This window comes from Sinocyclocheilus rhinocerous, unplaced genomic scaffold (assembly GCF_001515625.1).
Source record: "Sinocyclocheilus rhinocerous isolate Xijiao unplaced genomic scaffold, SAMN03320098_v1.1 scaffold2558, whole genome shotgun sequence".
NCBI lineage: Eukaryota > Metazoa > Chordata > Actinopteri > Cypriniformes > Cyprinidae > Sinocyclocheilus > Sinocyclocheilus rhinocerous.
In genome coordinates, this window is record NW_015655145.1 from 412,280 (window position 1) to 431,367 (window position 19,088).

At 40.7% G+C, this 19,088-nt stretch overlaps 1 protein-coding gene across 1 annotated transcript; it reads right to left on the reverse strand.

Moving 5' to 3' along the window:
- Positions 1 to 3,339: 3,339 nt before the first annotated feature.
- LOC107717938 (angiomotin-like 2a) lies at positions 3,340 to 12,810 on the reverse strand. The gene is made up of 11 exons (XM_016524841.1): positions 12,371 to 12,810; positions 10,893 to 11,688; positions 10,608 to 10,800; positions 8,926 to 9,070; positions 8,745 to 8,831; positions 6,938 to 7,233; positions 6,645 to 6,844; positions 6,440 to 6,541; positions 6,162 to 6,328; positions 5,503 to 5,670; positions 3,340 to 5,156 (listed from the first exon to the last, which is right to left on the reverse strand). The coding sequence occupies exons 2-11, from the start codon at positions 11,615 to 11,617 to the stop codon at positions 5,086 to 5,088; spliced, it is 2,154 nt and encodes a 717-aa protein (XP_016380327.1). The 5' UTR covers positions 11,618 to 11,688; positions 12,371 to 12,810; the 3' UTR covers positions 3,340 to 5,085.
- Positions 12,811 to 19,088: the final 6,278 nt, after the last annotated feature.

Below are 19,088 nucleotides of genomic sequence, written 5' to 3' on the forward strand. Positions count from 1 at the left end.
CAAAAGATGATATTTTGAACAACGTTGAAGCCTACTGACTTCCAAGTGTACGGATAAACAAGAGATTTCTTAGAATATGCTCCACAGAAGAAATAAAGTCATCCAGTAAGTAAATGACAGAATTTTCATTTTTGGGTGAACCGTCACTTATCAACTGACAATTCACTATGAACATCACCTATAGCAATATGATTGCACTACATGTTCATTGGAAGAAACTGCAGATGTCTTCAAGGCTTTTACATTTTCAAATGGCAAATGTTTCTGGAACGGACCAAGTCCCTGATGGTTCCACTGAAATTTGGGGAGCCTGGGAAGCCTGCTAAAACAAGCTGAGTGCCAAGAATGACATTCCCCATGAAACAGCGCGAGATCTTAGTATGCACACTAACAGATGTTGAAGCTCTTAGTCCACCAAGCTTACCCTTCACCTAGACAGAACACCAGAAATGAACAAGACTGTTCAAGTGAGACAAGAAAAGCTTTGTTACATAAAGACACAGTGGTATACACATGATTTATAAGCCCAGCAACCTGCTATTGCGCAAGGACAGTGATGATTCTGGTAGAGGAAGGAGGTGACTGCTAGCACACCAGGCCATTGGTTGACCTTGAAGTGTACTGGAGCCCCCTGAGGAGTGAGACATTCCAGCAGGAGCATTCCTTGCGTCTGTACTCCTTCAGCTGAGAAAAGTCACACTGATCTGTCACAAGTAAACCCATCGGCCAGGTATCTCGCAAAGCATTTATGGAATGCCAGCTCACACCTACCGAGGGAGGCATGCAAGGCAAAATATTTATCCTGAAAACAGAAACCCACTGAAGAACACACAGTCTTCTTCTCAGTTGACTTATTTAACACCGTTAGGTGTCCTACAGCTTTTAAGTAACCGTGTTGCTCAGGGTGTGTGAGGATCATCGCATTAATGCATAGGCTATACTACAAAGTAGATTATCCTGAAACATGAATGCATTGAGTTGGCAGGCTGGAACCAACAGCAAAAAGGCTGCTCTTATATGGTGATTTATTTGTCTGCATTCTTAAGAAAACTATTTCAAAAATGCAGCTGATGAACAGAACTTGGGAGTCAAAGCTCTTAAGAGATTAATGCTGCTGACAGAGCAGGGAGGAAAGGTGAAACTCTACCAGGCACATTTTTCATATAGGTTTTGCCTTATACAAACCCACTCACAATGAGATTAAATATGAAAAGTAAGACTTCTGCATGAGGCTCTTGTAGAGATGGGACGTTTGATATTGAGGCGCCGAAGCCCGTTTTACTCTATTGAAGCAGACTGGTGTCGAGGCTCGTATCAAATCTCCGTGATCACGTGACCGATGGCGTTTGAGGCTTCAACGTCACAATGAAACACCTGAAGCGAGGTGACCGATTCGAATCTTTGGTGCGGCTTCATTCATTATAAGGAGACGCGAAATGCTTGGTGTTCCCTCCCTGCTTCATAGTAACACTTTCATGTGTGGACAATGATTCTCAGAATGAAGACAGCTGCTATTGCCGAGTATTGCTTTTGTGTTGAAACTGGAATTCAACAAGATGTGTGAATCATTTGAAAGTGGCTGCTGTAATTGCAGCTGACCACTAGATGTTACTGGTATGGTCTGTCTTTGAAGCTTTGGATCTTTTTTTTTTTTTTTTTTGGTACAATCAGTACAAAGCCTCAAAAGCTTCACAAGGCTTCATCTGCCCATCTCTAGGCTCCGGTCTCTCAAAACGTTCCAAAATGACCCAAGTAGTCCTGAAGTTTAAACCCTGATCAAAATCACCTACCTGTACTTTTCCCAAGTAACTTTGAAGATCTTGATTAATTTGCTCGGGTGTCTTTAGGGCCTTTCGCACCGCTTTAGTTCCAGAACTAAATGTACAGTACTAAAGTACTGGGACGATTTTGCGCGAACTATTTCCCAGTACCATTTAAAGGAGTTGGAGCAAAACTTTGCAGAGCAGAACCAGATTTGAGAAACCCTGCTCTTAAGGTTTTAAATAAGATCTCAATGATGCATGGTTTCTCATCTCTGGCTCTGGCGATTCTGGAGTTTAGCTCCAAACCTGATCAAACACACCTGAACAAGCTAATCAAGGTCTTCATGATTACTAGAAAATTACAGGCAGGTGAGTTTGGAGCTAAATTCTGCAGGACCATGAAGGGTCATAGTTGAGAAACCTTGCAATATTGTCTGAAACTGTGTTGGGATTTAAACCTGCAAATTTTCAGTGTGAAAAATTCTCATTAAATTGTCTAGCTGTGTTAGTAACTTAACTATTTAATATTGCTATACTCTTTAATTTTATCAGCATTCTCATTTGGCTGTTTTTTTTTTCTTTTGGAGAAATATCTGAGACAAAACTGATCATTTAAACATATAACTGAACGGAGAATTCCACTATGCCTCCTGAGTTGAAATGAACTAATTTCAGCTCGAGAAAGAAAGAACAGCATTTCAGCTCTACTTCTTATCTGATATGTCAGAAATCTCTCTTCTTCCCCATTTGGAATGGAATGCTCTAACATGTTTTACTCTACCAGGGGGCAAATTCCTCTTGATGTTGAGCTATGAAGCTTTGAATCAATTTGGCTTGCAAAGCATTCCAAACTGTTTAGACCCTTGTCTGCTTAGCTCTAATTTGCCTAAGGCAGTTAAATGTACTACCCTGCATCCGAATATGCCTATTTTCCTACTAGTAGGTGAAAAACAGTATATGAAAAGAGTACCATGTCTGAATTCACAGTAGGTGAAAAGTACCCAGATGTCCTAATACTTCCACCGAGAATGCTTCGGCAGAGAAGCATTGTTTGTTTCACCTCAAACGTAGTACCTACTCAGTAAGCAATTTTTGATGCACCTCTCGAGTTGAAAGCGAGCTCGCAGAGGCTAAAATTTTCTTAATTTGCAAAACCACAAAACAGTACTGGTTATTTCCATAATTGTATTCTAAGCATTTGGTTAATCATTGTGCTTTCATTATGTATTTATAGCAGTTTGGTCTGTGTTGCAAATTTTTTCCACATCTTCCATTTTAACATTTGCGCGGTTGATGAATGTTATTTTTGCGGCTTTGAGAGCAAAGCTGGAATGTGGCCTCTCTTCATGAAGACTACTTGCCAACAGTGAAGCAGGTGGCAGAATTGTGTTGCTGTTGTGAATAAGGCTCCCTTGTGCTCTGAAAGAAAGATGTCATTCATGCCAAAGAAGGGACACCGATAAGAGCAGCTTGTGCAGACTTGCACATGTGAAACATCTCAGGAGGACACACCACTCATACCTCCCTCTAAACGCATCTGTCTTTACCGTTAAGACACAAACCAGCCGACACATTGTCTTTGTAAAGATATATATTAAAGTTTTATTCAAATTAATGAAATGTTAAATGACATACAAAACAATTCCCCATTCCTGAAGTTCACAGCAACATCCATCTACATTTCACGTCGCTAATGCTCATATTTTATTATATAACTTAATCGTAATGCAAATCTTTGGCATGTTCACATTACTAAATACCAAAAAATAAAATAACACACAAAATATATTAAATTCTCTCGTTTCAAAACAGCCCTTTCTGTAAACAGTCCAAGTAGTGAACAAAACAAGCATGACTCCACTACAAAGCATTGACCAGCAAGTGCGTTGTATCAGAGCCAATAGGAAAATAAAAGTAGCATTTAATGATAGCGCGAAAGGTTAAATTAACATGGTGTGATACTTATTACCCACATAGATAAGACTGTTTGTTTTCACGGTAACCTTTTATATCATTATCCCACCATAATGCAAGTGTAGTTTTGATTGCGAACAGGCAGAAAAGTCTCTGTCTCAGAAATCAAGGCTAGTCACAGTCGCTACATTGGAGAACCTTGAGTCACGAAATCAAACCAGCTACTGCAGCCCTACACAAATAAACAGATCCCAAAAGAGGATGGTAGTCTAAATGCCAGCCGTTTTGAACAAGGCTAAAGGTCAGACTGCAGATAGCCTTTTTCCTCTGAGCAGGGGCATTCCGCCACAGAGGATTGTAGGAAGATTAGCTCCGGCTTGTCTGCGAGGGAGTGGCAAGCGTGGTGGTTGCAGTTCTGGGCGCAAAATAATAATAATAATAATATGGCATCTGAAACATCAGCCCCCTGTCCCTCCTAAGGGTAACACTTCCCTAAGTGTCACTAAAAGAGCATGTACTCATCCACTGTCCCCAAAAGGAGGCTTCCCATTCCTCTACTGAAATCTGGGAGCGAGAAGGACCCGCTGTCAATCAGTTATAGTAAGAACGCCAACTGTAATGATAATTTAGTCAAAGGGAGTGCTAGTGAAGGTATTTACCCAACTATTCTGGTTAATTGTCTAATCCCAGGCCTCCAGGTTCAAACTGTATTTGGCCTCCTACAATCCAAACTATTCTTTTCTTGATATTTAAGGATGAAGCAGTTGCGATGGTACATCTACTATACATGGAGCACATACAGTTAGAGATATATTTGTCTGTGCTTTTATCTAGGAACGTGGGATATAGTCTTACATGGGTCGGTATACTTAGTTGGTTAAAAAAAAAACAACAACAACAACACTGCCCTTGGTTGTTCCTCAAACGAAAAGCAAATGCAAAAACAAAAACAAAAAAGTTTCACAACAGTGGGATATTTCTTCCTATTTCTCCATTCTGTCACACAGTCAGCAGCAATACTCATAAATACAAAAGAACATGTACAATGTGTTTATAAGCACTTAAGAAGTCTCGTGGTAGCTTTTTGGAGCTCTGTAGAGTACTGTCCAAGCACCTCAAATTCAGACCATACATCTCACAGTCCAGGTTGAGAGCCACCAGCTGAGAATGAACACTGTCCTTTAACGTGTGGAGGCACTGTCAGGAGAGCTCAGCTCTCCTTCACCGAGGATCAGTTTTAGGTTACTCCCACTATTCGTTCTTCTTTCTGTCTGATGCGCTTCAATGGCGAGCTCTTCTCATAGCAAGCACAGGATTCTCTTGATACGGTTGGTCCTCAAATGGACATCCAATGAGAATCTTCTGTGTGTAAGAACAGCAGGCAGCATCAAGCTGAACACAGTTCATCTCAGATGAGAATCTCCACCATGTCGTTTTCAACAGCGCTGCTGATCTGGTTTGTGTTGAGAGCAGTGGAATCTGCAATGAAATACAAGATCTTCAGCTTTGTTGGCTAATGCCTGGAGAGCAAACAAGGCGGGAAGTTTTACAAAACTTTGACTATGTTTTGTTTGAGTTCACTCCCCAATCGCTGCTTTGACATGGTGCTCAGGTTACTCTTTAACCACTCTGGTTCAAAAGGGCAAGTATGCACCATCATTACAGAAGTTCTAACCGTTAAGCATTGTCTTTGTCACCTGATACTACATATTAGATTTATCACATTGTATGTCAATCAACAGAACTTATCGAACTACTCCAGAAATACCAAATAAATACAGTAAGAGACACAAATGAAGATGGGTTTATGCACGAGTTTACACACCAGAACTGGGAGCAATGGAAGATTGTGGAGCAGGTTCTGTTTTAGGGTTGGTCTCATCTGAAGATTCTTCACACTGGGTGCTGCGGTCTCGACACTGGGTTTTGGCTAGCGGATGGGGCAACGGGGGCAATGCCGCGGCTGCCGTCTGGTCATCCGAGAGGCTTTTCCCTAAAATCGCAGACGGAAAAGGAAGCAGTTTAATTACTGGTTCCAACATAGACATTCCACCACGCAAACATTTGCCATCCTGTAAACTCCCTTTACTATTCTGGAGGATCTATTCTAGAGAAGAGCGAAATGCATTCCGTTTCACAAGATGTAAACTATTTCAAGAACACCGGCTAGTCGCCGCACTCATTTTATTTCGGTTGGCACATTCTTTCTTGGCGACATTACATAGACGCTAAGTAAAGAAGCTGCCAGTTGTCCAGTTGAAAGTGTATGTAATTTTTGGTTCAGATATGTTACAGACATATAGCAGGGGTGTCCAATCCTACTACTGGAGGGTCAGTGCCCTGCAGAGTTTAGCTGCAACCCTAATTAAACACACTTGAACCATCTAAAGGAAGGTTTTCAGGATTGCTAGAAACTTTCAGGCAGGTAGGTTGGAGCTAAACTCCGCAGGATTGGAAACCACTGGCTATGGCTACTATGCTCACCTTTGGTTTGGGTGCTGCTGGCTGTGGCAACCGTGTTGATGGAGGGAACAGATCGAGCAGGTCGTAGGCCTTGCGACTCAGGTCGGCCTTGCTCCCGTCGTGACCGCTGCTGCATGACCTTTATAATGGCATCCTTCTCCAAAAGTTGAGCATAAAGCGCCCGAATCCTGATTAAACAGACTTCTTTGAGATACAGCACATGGAGACTACTGGAAATTTTGTTAACACATTTTGATTGACTTTCCAGTTGTGGATAGAGAATGGAACAGTGGACATACCGGTTTTCCATCTCCTGATGTCTGTGGTTAGGGGACGGCAGGTCCTCATTGAAGCTGCTATTGGGTGAATGGCGAGGTGAATGGTTGATGATTGTTGTATCCCTGAAAAGAGCATTACAGTTATACAAAAGTTTATACAAGTTTTATCTCAAATTAATTCCAATTTCCTGTCCTTTTATGCAGGGCTTCTATCACTTCGACTCACCTCTGAGCTGCAGCAGTAGCAGCAGCATCCATGGCAAATTGACGCATTGTGCTCTCCTCAAGATACTTCTGCTCCCAGCGGGTTATGTCAGCCTCCAGGGCCAGAACCTGCTCCTCTCGCTCCCTCAGCTGCTGATGCAGAGATGACACGTTAAGGTCCAAGTAGGACCTAGGACTCATTTGCTGGGCTTGAGACTGCCACTGAAAGAGAAAGGAAAGGTTTACTTGTCGAGCCCAAAACATAATTTTCTCACCAGTTGGGTGCACAAAAGATTGTCTCTTTTTTTTTTTTACCTGCTGTGCTCTCAGGCTCTTCAGCTCTTGCTCCAGTCTGGTCCTCAATCGTAACTCCAGCGCCTCCCTCTTCTCACATGCCGCCTGCAACTGTGCGAGGGCGCTCTGCATTCTCTCCACCTTCTCAACGTAAGCTCTTTTCCTGCGTAACTCTTCTTCCAGCTGCCTATTTCGTGTCTGAGCGGACATCAGCGCTTGCTCCAAGGCTTCTCTGCGCTTCTTCCATTCTACTCCTGAGACGTGCAGATGCTGCAGCTCTTTTTCCAGACGTTCCCGCTCTCTAAAGTGATCCTCATCTATGGAGAGAAAGAGACAAACATTGTGAGAACTATGTACCACAACAACTTACTTCAGTAAGGGTACAAGCAATGCTTGCTGTTCACTCATCATGCCTAGTTGTTACACAGGCCACAAAAAGAATGACCGTGCTGTAGGACTGGGGTGTGTCCAGAGCATTCTCTGGGCTGTAGTCTCATTCTAACCAATTCTCAGGGGATAAGCTTCCCACAAAAGTCTGGAACAAAAGAGGCATGCTTGATTTACACATGTCTGTCTGGGTCTGCAGGGGAGTGGCCGAGTTTCCGTGTGTCCTTTGACCTACACTGCAGACTGCTTTAGAATTCCCAGATTACAAAAGCAATTCAATGAATTCCCATTTGGGATTCTGAATTCCGAAATGCTCTACGATGACTTGGATCACTGAAAAGGGACATACTAAAGCCCAGCTCACTTGTTTCTGGGTCACTTTGAATGCCTTGCGAGATGGAAAACAAATTAGACAGCAATTGGTCTTCCATTCTGCTCCTACTCTGATTATACAACCCAAAACAAATGCCTTTGGATGGAATGCAGACTTCCTCTTATCCACTTACGCACACAGGCACGTCTTTGTACCAACTGAATCTCTGGAATGCCTCTGAGGCAGGCAGTAAACATGTAAAGCAAATAGCTCCTCAAGGTCATAAATGTTAACTTATACATCGTTATAAGTCTTTAGAAATGCTGAATCGTGGCTTGGACATGCTTATGTGTTGGCTCACAAGAAATTTTAAACATTTAAACGTCCAGGCTTTTTGTTTGCACAAAACGGTTCCGTTTCAGACTTGGAGCAGAACTAATTTTAATATACAAATATGAAAGATAACGTCATACATCTATCCTTGGGGAATAGAAAAAAAGGACCATTCCAAAAGGGTCAAATCAAATGCTGAACAACAACAACAACAATCCCTATTAGGATTAGCAAAACAAATCTAATTTACCCTAACACAGCTCTAAATTCTTTAGCACTAATATGCCCAAAAATGGAGAGCCAGTGCATAGGCCATCAGAAGGGGTGCTTAGGGCCTCAGAAGCTGAACTAGTGGTGGGGGCTGTTGGAAAGCATTCCAGGAGGACGGAATATCCCAAAATACCTGAAAATATTTCAGGAATCCAGGTCACATTTACTTCCAGTGTTAATAATGGTTGGTGGTTGAATTCTAAAAGCAACTATCTGAGATGCAGAATACAGCGTGTACCTAACCAGCTATTCACTGAACCCTACATGGCACTTAATTTGGTTCATAAAATGTTTTTTGCTATGGAACATTTCAGCTTAGCAAGAAATATATCAAACCAAACGCTTTGTCGGGAATCACATCAATGATAACCACGCAGTGCATTATTGTTAGAGGAATGCATCGTTATGCCTACAACATAAACATAAAAAGTCAGTGGGAACAGCTGGGGCTGCTCACATGGTTGACCGCACTGTCCACACATTGGTAGAAAGATAATTTATGGTGAAGCAAAGGGGAATTCTTACTTTGCTCAACCAGTTTGGCGAAGGCATGCCGACTCTTGTCTTCAACTTCCATGGCTGCTCTCTGTTTGCTGGCTGTTTCCAGGCGGTCTAATGTGGGAGTCAACAATTAGTATTTATCGCCTCATACCTAAACATGTAGCTCATATTTAAGACAATTACTCAGCTATGTGAACCATCTTACCCCTGAGATCTCTGTTGAAGTCATGAAGTCGCTTGATCTCACTCTCAAGCTTGTTCCTCATGGTTTTCTCAAGGGCTTCTCTCTTTGCAGATCCCTTCATAAGAGTCTCATAGGCCTCCGATATCCTCTGAATCTCCAGTTCAAGCTGAAAGAGAGAGGAAAGGCATTTTAATATATTTAACCTAAAGGAACTCATCAGTTTCTGCTTCTCATTCACTTTCACTGTATGGAAAAGAACAAGTTGGCATTATACTAAGTATCTCCTTTTGTGTTCCGTGGAAGGACGGATGTCATACGGATTTGAAACAACATGAGGGTGAGTATACAAAAGAATTTCCATTTTTGGGTCAACTATACGGTGTTTCATACACCTAAACATTATAAGACAACGATCAGAGAGCAAGAATGACAGATAGACAAAAACAATTCAGAAAAGAAGGGAAAGAGAGAAGAATGTGCTTGGCTGAGCTCTTCCTGGTGCTTGCCCACAAGTGAATCACTCTCACAGAGCTCTTCAGCGACTGGCAATTGAATCAACATTCCAGAAAGAACACTTATGAGTCCCAGGTGTCTGCACATTCACCTCCCTACAGGGCGGGATGCCAAAGGCAAACGTGGGGAACAAAGGAAAAGTGCGTGTTGAAGGCATACCATTCAGAGACAAGAACAGTACTTCACACTATATGCACCTGTATGGCATTTGTGACGCAGAATACGGCTCATGAAAGAGCAAATTTTTCCACAACGATTTAAACTGTCATTACAGAAATAATCACTGATTTCCTTGAATCACAGTTCAAATTTGTACTCTAACAACACTATATTCATTAAATTCTTAAGCAAGACCCTGGGTGCCATGTGGGGTTCTGTTCAAGAGTGAAAGTGAAAGGGGCCATTCAGTCGGGGAATCCACAGCTGTGGGGTCTGGTTGTTGCTCTCTGCAGTTCAGTCCATCAGCTGTGGGCTACGCAAAGCCCCTTCTTCATTCACGGACACTGAGATAAGCGAAGACATCTGCTCCTATTGGCATCCCATTGGAATCCTAACAAAGAGGGCAACAGAACAACACAGGGAGGCCTCCACCTTTGGAGTTGTCTGATTTACAATTTATCGCGACTTGATCTTCATGATCCACTGTTACAGTTGTTCTGATTTCAAGAACTATGTGGAAACTAAATTGAAATTCAATCTATGTTACGCCACTGAATGACACATGCAAGGCCCAGTAAACCTTTCCAAAACAAACGCACAAACAAAATAAACCCGTTTTTTCCCCTTGTTCTGGCATGACACTCTGGTATTTAAGTGATGACATTATCACATTACAAAAAAATGCTTGGCATTGCAGGCATGGGTAAATTCAGTGTTGTTTCACATGCTAAATAAGTTACTGGGAATTTGAACCCAGTCACTAGGAATGAGTGCTTTTCAAATTAAAATCGAAATCCTTGTGATCTTCTCCCTTGCATGCATTCCTACTCAGCGAGAGAGCTAATCTTAGGCAGCTAGAAGACACCAGCGCACAATGATTTCTTGTTTCCATATGCTTTGTAGGTCCTTTCTGAGATCAAAATCAAAGGCCACGGCTGCCTCTTTTGCATTAATGGCAAAATGTGGAGGTCATACCAAGAATATAACAGTTTTGGGAGGTTTCTAAGAAGGAACAAAAAGCCCTCTCTTACCTTCTGTAGCCTTGCTGCCTTCTCGCTGTAGCTCTCCACTTCTCCTCTCAGTCTTTCGTTCTCTTTAATGAGCTGCTCTACTTGGCAGTTGCTCACCGGGATGCTGTATCCTCCAACAATGACATCCTGACCAGCAGGGGTCAACGTGGGCAGGCCGCTATGGTGGGGCGTTTGCGACTGGGTTGGAAATAACCTGATAGAGAAAAATATAAACCATTAGTACGCCAAACCACCCACAATGTACCTATATGTAATATAAATTATCAAAATATCAGTTGAAAGTACCTGTGATGCTGTGAATGGAAAGCAGGGGGAGGCTCTTTGTAATAGTGCCCATGTTCCTGTGAATGACTAAGCATATATCCAGGGGATCTGACCATGAAGGGGTATTCCGGGGGTGGACCGCGTTGGTCTGGCTCATGCATCGACCTCTCGTTTACAACAGGACCAGAGTGGTTATTAGAGAGCTGGGGGTAGCTATGCGATGAGCTCATGGGAATACTGTCATGGGCACAGTTCCTCTCCAGCGAGAGCTGCATGAAGTGTTCGCTGAGCGAGCGAGCATGCTCTCGCTTCATATCCCACACTCGCTCTTCCTGCTCGGCTCCTCCAACCACACCAGGGGTCTCCAGGTTGCCGTGCTGAAGCCCTACCTGACCTCTCTGGTAGGCCAGGTACTGTGAGTGAGCCTTTGCTTCCTCATAAGTAGGCAGCTCCTCTGTGTGGAGCTGATAGAGGTGGCAGATGGGACTCTCTGAATGCTGGTAGTCACCCTGGTGCTCTTGGCCCTGGGGCTCTTGCCGGGTGGTCAAATGGGGAGAAAGTGATTCCTCTTGCGTTAGGCTTTCCAGGGACGAACGAGGGCTTCCTGCACCTCCACCGCTGCTGCCTCCACGCAGAGCTTGCTGCTGGATGGCCAACAGCGTAGGATCAGTAGGGTTTCCATAACGGAGCTGCTCTTGAATCAGTCGGTGCAGCACCGTGCCTGACGAATCCTCTGCCGTTCTCATTTCAGTCTTTGTTTTGCAGATAGTAATCAATGATACTGTGCTAGGGGAGTTTTTTGGGCTAGACTGTGAACCTGGTTTGAAAAAAGAATAATTAAATAATGATTTCAAACGCAATCCTTGCTATTGCTCATCTATATTGCAACACTCTACAACAGCAAACACCAGTGAGTGGTGCCTCACTCCACATGCTTCTAGGCTGACTGCCTTTGCCCATAGCAACACCACGTTTACCCAAAATACCACTGGCACCATCCTACAACCCCCAACATGCACTGGGTTTCCTCTTAAGTTTATAAATTTTGATTAGAATTAAAAGTGAAGGAAAATTGGGTATGATCCAATAACTTTCCAATGTTGCGAAAATTATTTCCTGCTACAAAGACAAATTCCTATCTAGTGTCTCACCCTTGTTTTACAATCACAACTGTAGTAATACATTGAAATATGCCAAATGGAGCATTATAAACAAGGGGATATTATAAAAGTTGGTTTGTTCCTCTTTTTGATTGTAGTTAAACCCGAGTGTGGCACCGAAGATGTTGTATCTTCCACGATAACATTTACATTTATGTATTGAACAAGTCAAAAACGTTGGATTTATACCATATAGTTCACAAAGAAATTCATAAAATCCTATCGTACACATACAGTGTATTAAACAAAAGCATTGTTCACTGGTAGACACCAAGCAATGTGTCATAAAAAAGGACAGTTTACAACAACAAGCTACTTTAAAACGTTTTAAAAACTCACCAAATCACAATCGCATCACGACCAAAAGTTACGGACGACTTTCTGTACTCGTTTATCTGTTTAACGATATAATCCTTAAGGAAATTCGTTGGGTACGGCTTTTATTTCCATGCGTATGTTTGAGGTGCGTGCGCGTCTGGAGAGCTCCTCCAGCAGACTGAGCTGAGGAGGGGAGGGGCTCTGCTAATAAATGATCGAGCTCCGATTGTTCACGGTCCCTGAAATGCGCGGAATGTGAAGGCTGCGAGTCCCTCGGGGATCAAAAGCAGTTCCGCTTGTCGCTCGGCCCGCCTCCTCTCGGCGAGCGCAGGGAGAACCGCTCGCCCCCAAGCGGAGCACGCTGCTGAAGGGGGGCAGTGCGCGGGACAAGCGGAACTGCATTCACTCTCAGCCCCGTGCGCATTTGTCCTGCTTCTTGAAGGCGTTTTTGTTTGTAACGGTGAGAGGAATGCCGTAAAAGTCGCAGAGATCTGTAACCATTGTTGTTCTGTTTTACTACGCTTTCTTTTGAAGTTTCAGTGCGCTCATTAATTACTTGATTTATGTACACAAAATAACATGGAGAATTTGTACTTTTATGAATGTGTTACTTTGACAGAGATGATTTTTCATTTTACTGGTCTTTCTATATGGTTATACTTGGCTGATTTGCAAGTCTTAAAGGGATAGTTCTCTTAAAATAAATAAATGTGACCCTATATGTTCCATGAAGCTATTTTGTAAAGGTCCTATATCATAAATATATGAAGAGTTTATTTGCAGAAACAGATAACTACGTTTTTTAAAATGTTCAAAAATCATGTTTTTTATTATGTTATCATGTTTTTATTGTCTTTTATTGTGTTAGTTAGCTGTATTTTTTAGTTATTTTTTACCAAATCAAAATAACCCAATTGCAGTTTGATTGAGAGCAATTGGAATGCACAATAAAAAACATGTTAAAATCGGTTAAAACGTTATCTGTTTTTGCAAATGAACTCAACGTGATTTTTGATTAGTAATATGCATTGCTAAGGACTTAATTTGGACAACTTTAAAGTCGATTTTCTCAATAGTTAGATTTTTTTGCACCCTCAGATTACATATTTTCAAATAGTTGTATCTCGGCCAAATAGTGTCCTATCCTAACAAACCATACATCAATGGAAAGCTTATTTATTCAGATGATGTATTAATTTAAAAACAATTAACCTTTATGACTGGTTTTGTGGTCACATATATGACAAGCAGCAGAACAAAACAGAAAATGCATAAGAGAAATATAGACCATGAGCCATTAGAGAATGGATTTGAAGTTCTTTTGTTTGCTCTGGGCTGGTGAATATTTAAGCTGTGGCCCGTGCCAGTTAATTGCTGAGTGTGTCTGTGTGGATGATGGGGAGGGGGTGTCTGCATGTGCGTTTGAGGCATGCTGCCAACCAGCTGTCCATGGAGAGCAATCCTCTTCCACCCCTTAATCATGCCTCAGAAAGAGAGATGTATTGTTCTCTCTGAAGCAGACATTACAGGGGAGAGGTCTACCATCTGCTCCTATACCCTACACCTCCCTTACACACTTTACACAAACACTCTATTCACAAACACACACGCCTGACCCCGTCTCACACAACACACACCCTCGTTGTATCACGCACCATACCACACATATGACACATTTATTAATTGTAGCTCCAATTTTGGTTTACTACAAACAGATATAACGCCAAAATGAGATAACGTAGAAAGCCATAATGCTGTAGATGACAGATCCGTTCATAAAGAAACACATAAAGTTTAAGGTTTGTGTGATTAGCAAAATACTATCAACTTTTGAAGAATTCATTGCATACATCTACAACATACGGTTGTGTATTTATTATCGAAATGTCAGTATGTTACTGTGAATTTGCAAATTTCATTCAACGTTTTCCTGAACATTGTATCTGGAGACATTTAGTTTGAACACAGGTATTCAAGTGAGAGAAGAGACATTAACTATGGCATTTTTGTTTTTAACTCTCTGGTTTCTGATGTACTAATCATGTGTCACCTAATGTACTATTATCTGCATTTTTTATTAATAAAATAGATTAAAACCAAATAAACAAATCATTAAAATCGTCAAAACATAACATAGAATCAGCTTAATCTGTTAATTGTGAAAGTAATTACATTTAATCAGTTAAAAAGTATGAACATAGTTGAATTATGTCTGTGGAACAGCAAGATACAATTCAAAATGTATGAGATTGCTTTATATATAATAAATGTAATTTATCTGTGATAAATATAGAAACCTGGTTAATTGTGTATTTCAAACACATTTGGTTTATTCGTACTATTTCATAAATCCTTTCATTTATTTATATTATCATTCATTTTGTTTCAAAATTAAGTTTATTAGTTGAGGTTAAAACTCTGTAATCCAAACTAATGAAAATTGTATATGCAACAATACATAATCTTTAATATCAGGCCTAAATATGTTTTGCAGATATGTGTTGAATAAACCAACGCCTGCTCTGGAAAAGACACACTGGAAAGTTAGAAAGTCCTTGCATTTTGTGAGTGGCAGCTGTGTATAAAAATCAAGCCTGCACTTGTTGAGTAGACAGTTGGACTCCATTCATATCACACGCACAGATCTGTTTCTCTTTTTATGGAAATATGCAAAGACATAAACACACTTTTTATTTAGAATGGTAAAAATAGTTAATTTGCATGGCAGTTGCAAAAATAGCAGGTTATGCTATTTTTTACATTTGTCTATTCACCAATTTAGATATCAATATCCTATTATTTATTATTATTTTTCATTATTTACTTACTAACTATCAGTTTCTTCTCCAATTATGTAATTAGGATTTAAATATTAGCATTGCTTTTCCACCATAAAGGTGAATGTGTAATATCTAGAGGCATTTTTCTTCAGAAAGAACAAGACTGAAGGTTAAGGAGAGAGGGGAAGATTGTCTCGCCATTGATTCTCTTTGTCTTCCTAGAGAGGGAGGAAATGGCCGCATTCCACACATTAGCATGTGCATTGGGGCCAGTGTGGCGGCCATTATGGGTGGGAAAAGAGGGTTGAGGAGGGGTTTTCTACTTAATTAGCCTTTCCTTTAAAAACAACACGTCTACATGCATGAGCTACTGCATGTAAGCAAGACAATGGGAGCTATGTGTGTCTGTTTATACAGTGTGTGTGAGTGCATTTTTAGACTTTGAACAAGTAGTCAAGATTACATAACAGTCCTGGGTTCTTCATTTCTTATTTTTTGTAAAAATTAAATAGATATATGCACAGTAACATTTGCAGACAATGACAGAAAGACAGGTCTATATTGCATTTACAGACCCCAAAATGTACTTGTCTACAACATGAATTCTGCACATGGCATCAAAGTTAAAGGGATAGTTCACCCAAAAATGAAAATAACCCCATGATTTACTCACCCTCAAGTCATCCTAGGTGTATATGACTTTCTTCTTTCAGACGAATACAATCAGAGTTATAAAAAAAAATGTCCTTGCTCTTCCAAGCTTTATAATGGCAGTGAATGGGTGTTGAGATTTTAAAGCAAAATAAAGTGCATCCATCCATCATAAAAAAGTGCTCCACACGGCTCCAGGGGTTAATAAAGGCCTTCTGAAGTAAATCGATGCGTTTTTGTAAGAAAAATATATTTAAAACTTCCGCTAACTGTCGTACGCACGCTCACTAGAGAGTGGCGTTCCAGCAGATGATGTAGGACGTAGGTGTAACATAAGCTCCGGTGAGAATACAGCAAAGGAAAAGCATGTCTCCTGGTGGCTTATATTGAAATCCTCCACCATTTTTCTATACAAACGCTCGTTTTGTACTTCTAACCTCTTAACACAAAAAAGATCGCTGGCGGCCTCAGATTAGTGTTGTTTCACATTCACAGAATTTTAAAACACCACTCTCTTACTTTGTCTGGACAAACTGTGCATCATTAGAAAGATTAAAGACTCCAGCTTTGACATTTGACCACTTTTTTTTTTATAAAACTAGGTTGCAGGGACAGTAATTTCTTAATGTCAGGAGTGTAAAATAATCAATCGATAATGTATGATATTTTGAATAGAATAACAACACACATTCATATTCAGTCAGGCCTGCTGCGGTTTATTTGTGTTCACATACATAGCTGCACTGAACAGCGTCAACAAGGGCTTATAGTCCAAAAGTGCGCATACCTGGAGAAATATTGATATATTTACACGTTTACTTCATAGTTCTTCAGACAGAATCATAATTTCTATTCATTAGCATTAGCTGCGTTCAGCACTGTCTCAGTCTGTTTTCTCTTTCGCGAATGCAGTTAGGACTCAGTGGAAGTTCACTCTTCCTATGACGCGCTTCCCCTACTCTTCGACGAAAGGTGAATGTGTAATATCTAGAGGCATTTTTCTTCAGAAAGAACAAGACTGAAGGTTAAGGAGAGAGGGGAAGATTGTCTCGCCATTGATTCTCTTTGTCTTCCTAGAGAGGGAGGAAATGGCCGCATTCCACACATTAGCATGTGCATTGGGGCCAGTGTGGCGGCCATTATGGGTGGGAAAAGAGGGTTGAGGAGGGGTTTTCTACTTAATTAGCCTTTCCTTTAAAAACAACACGTCTACATGCATGAGCTACTGCATGTAAGCAAGACAATGGGAGCTATGTGTGTCTGTTTATACAGTGTGTGTGAGTGCATTTTTAGACTTTGAACAAGTAGTCAAGATTACATAACAGTCCTGGGTTCTTCATTTCTTATTTTTTGTAAAAATTAAATAGATATATGCACAGTAACATTTGCAGACAATGACAGAAAGACAGGTCTATATTGCATTTACAGACCCCAAAATGTACTTGTCTACAACATGAATTCTGCACATGGCATCAAAGTTAAAGGGATAGTTCACCCAAAAATGAAAATAACCCCATGATTTACTCACCCTCAAGTCATCCTAGGTGTATATGACTTTCTTCTTTCAGACGAATACAATCAGAGTTATAAAAAAAAATGTCCTTGCTCTTCCAAGCTTTATAATGGCAGTGAATGGGTGTTGAGATTTTAAAGCAAAATAAAGTGCATCCATCCATCATAAAAAAGTGCTCCACACGGCTCCAGGGGTTAATAAAGGCCTTCTGAAGTAAATCGATGCGTTTTTGTAAGAAAAATATATTTAAAACTTCCGCTAACTGTCGTACGCACGCTCACTAGAGAGTGGCGTTCCAGCAGATGATGTAGGACGTAGGTGTAACATAAGCTCCGGTGAGAATACAGCAAAGGAAAAGCATGTCTCCTGGTGGCTTATATTGAAATCCTCCACCATTTTTCTATACAAACGCTCGTTTTGTACTTCTAACCTCTTAACACAAAAAAGATCGCTGGCGGCCTCAGATTAGTGTTGTTTCACATTCACAGAATTTTAAAACACCACTCTCTTACTTTGTCTGGACAAACTGTGCATCATTAGAAAGATTAAAGACTCCAGCTTTGACATTTGACCACTTTTTTTTTTATAAAACTAGGTTGCAGGGACAGTAATTTCTTAATGTCAGGAGTGTAAAATAATCAATCGATAATGTATGATATTTTGAATAGAATAACAACACACATTCATATTCAGTCAGGCCTGCTGCGGTTTATTTGTGTTCACATACATAGCTGCACTGAACAGCGTCAACAAGGGCTTATAGTCCAAAAGTGCGCATACCTGGAGAAATATTGATATATTTACACGTTTACTTCATAGTTCTTCAGACAGAATCATAATTTCTATTCATTAGCATTAGCTGCGTTCAGCACTGTCTCAGTCTGTTTTCTCTTTCGCGAATGCAGTTAGGACTCAGTGGAAGTTCACTCTTCCTATGACGCGCTTCCCCTACTCTTCCACGTTCTGCTCTGTCCACAACAAACCCAGAAAAACGTCTTGACACACGAAACATGAAGCTAATAAACACACGATTTTGATAGTATATGATTTGTATCCTCGTTTTGTACTTCTAATTCGTGACTTTTGTTTTGCTCTCTCGCCTACATCCTCCGTCATCTGCTGGAACGACACTCTTTCATGAACGCCCATACGACAGTTAGCGGAAGCTAGAGATTACGGTTTATATAGTTTTAAATATGGATATTTTTCTTACAAACGCGCATCGATTCACTTCCCCGGAGCTGTGTGAAGTACTTTTTATGATGGATGGATGCACTTTATTTTGCTTCAAAATCTCAACAGCCATTCACTGCCATTATAACGCTTGGAAGAGTCAGGACATTTTTTAATTTAACTCCGATTGTATTCGTCTGAAAGAAAAAAGTCATATACGCCTAGGATGGCTCGAGGGTGAGTAAATCATGGGGCAATTTTCATTTTTGTTGAACTATCCCTTTAAGCATGGGGGTTCACAGGTGAGCTTATTTGTTTTAATTGCTAATTTAACATTATTATTATGGCACAAAGCAGTTTGTGCAAAATACCATAGTCCGGGGACCCCCTTGAACCAGATTTTCTGACTTATTCCAACAAAACAGCAAGAGGCAGTAAGAACATTTTTGCTAACCATATCTATAACCAAACACACATACAGTCAAACCAAAAAATATTCAGACACCAGATATAATTTTTGATATCTTTTTACTAATGGGTGCAGTACACCATAGTTCATAAATGTAAGTGAGGTTAGCAAAATAAAGTGAACTGTGACATATTATACCTAAGAATTCTTCAT

Coding starts and splice junctions, on each gene's coding strand:
- LOC107717938 (XM_016524841.1), bottom strand. CDS start 11,617: ATGAGAACGGCAGAGGATTCGTCAGGCACGGTGCTGCACCGACTGATT. Junction 9,071..10,607: donor AGGCAGCAAGGCTACAGAAG/GTAAGAGAGGGC, acceptor TCTCTCTTTCAG/CTTGAACTGGAGATTCAGAG. Junction 8,832..8,925: donor CTTCAACAGAGATCTCAGGG/GTAAGATGGTTC, acceptor CTCCCACATTAG/ACCGCCTGGAAACAGCCAGC.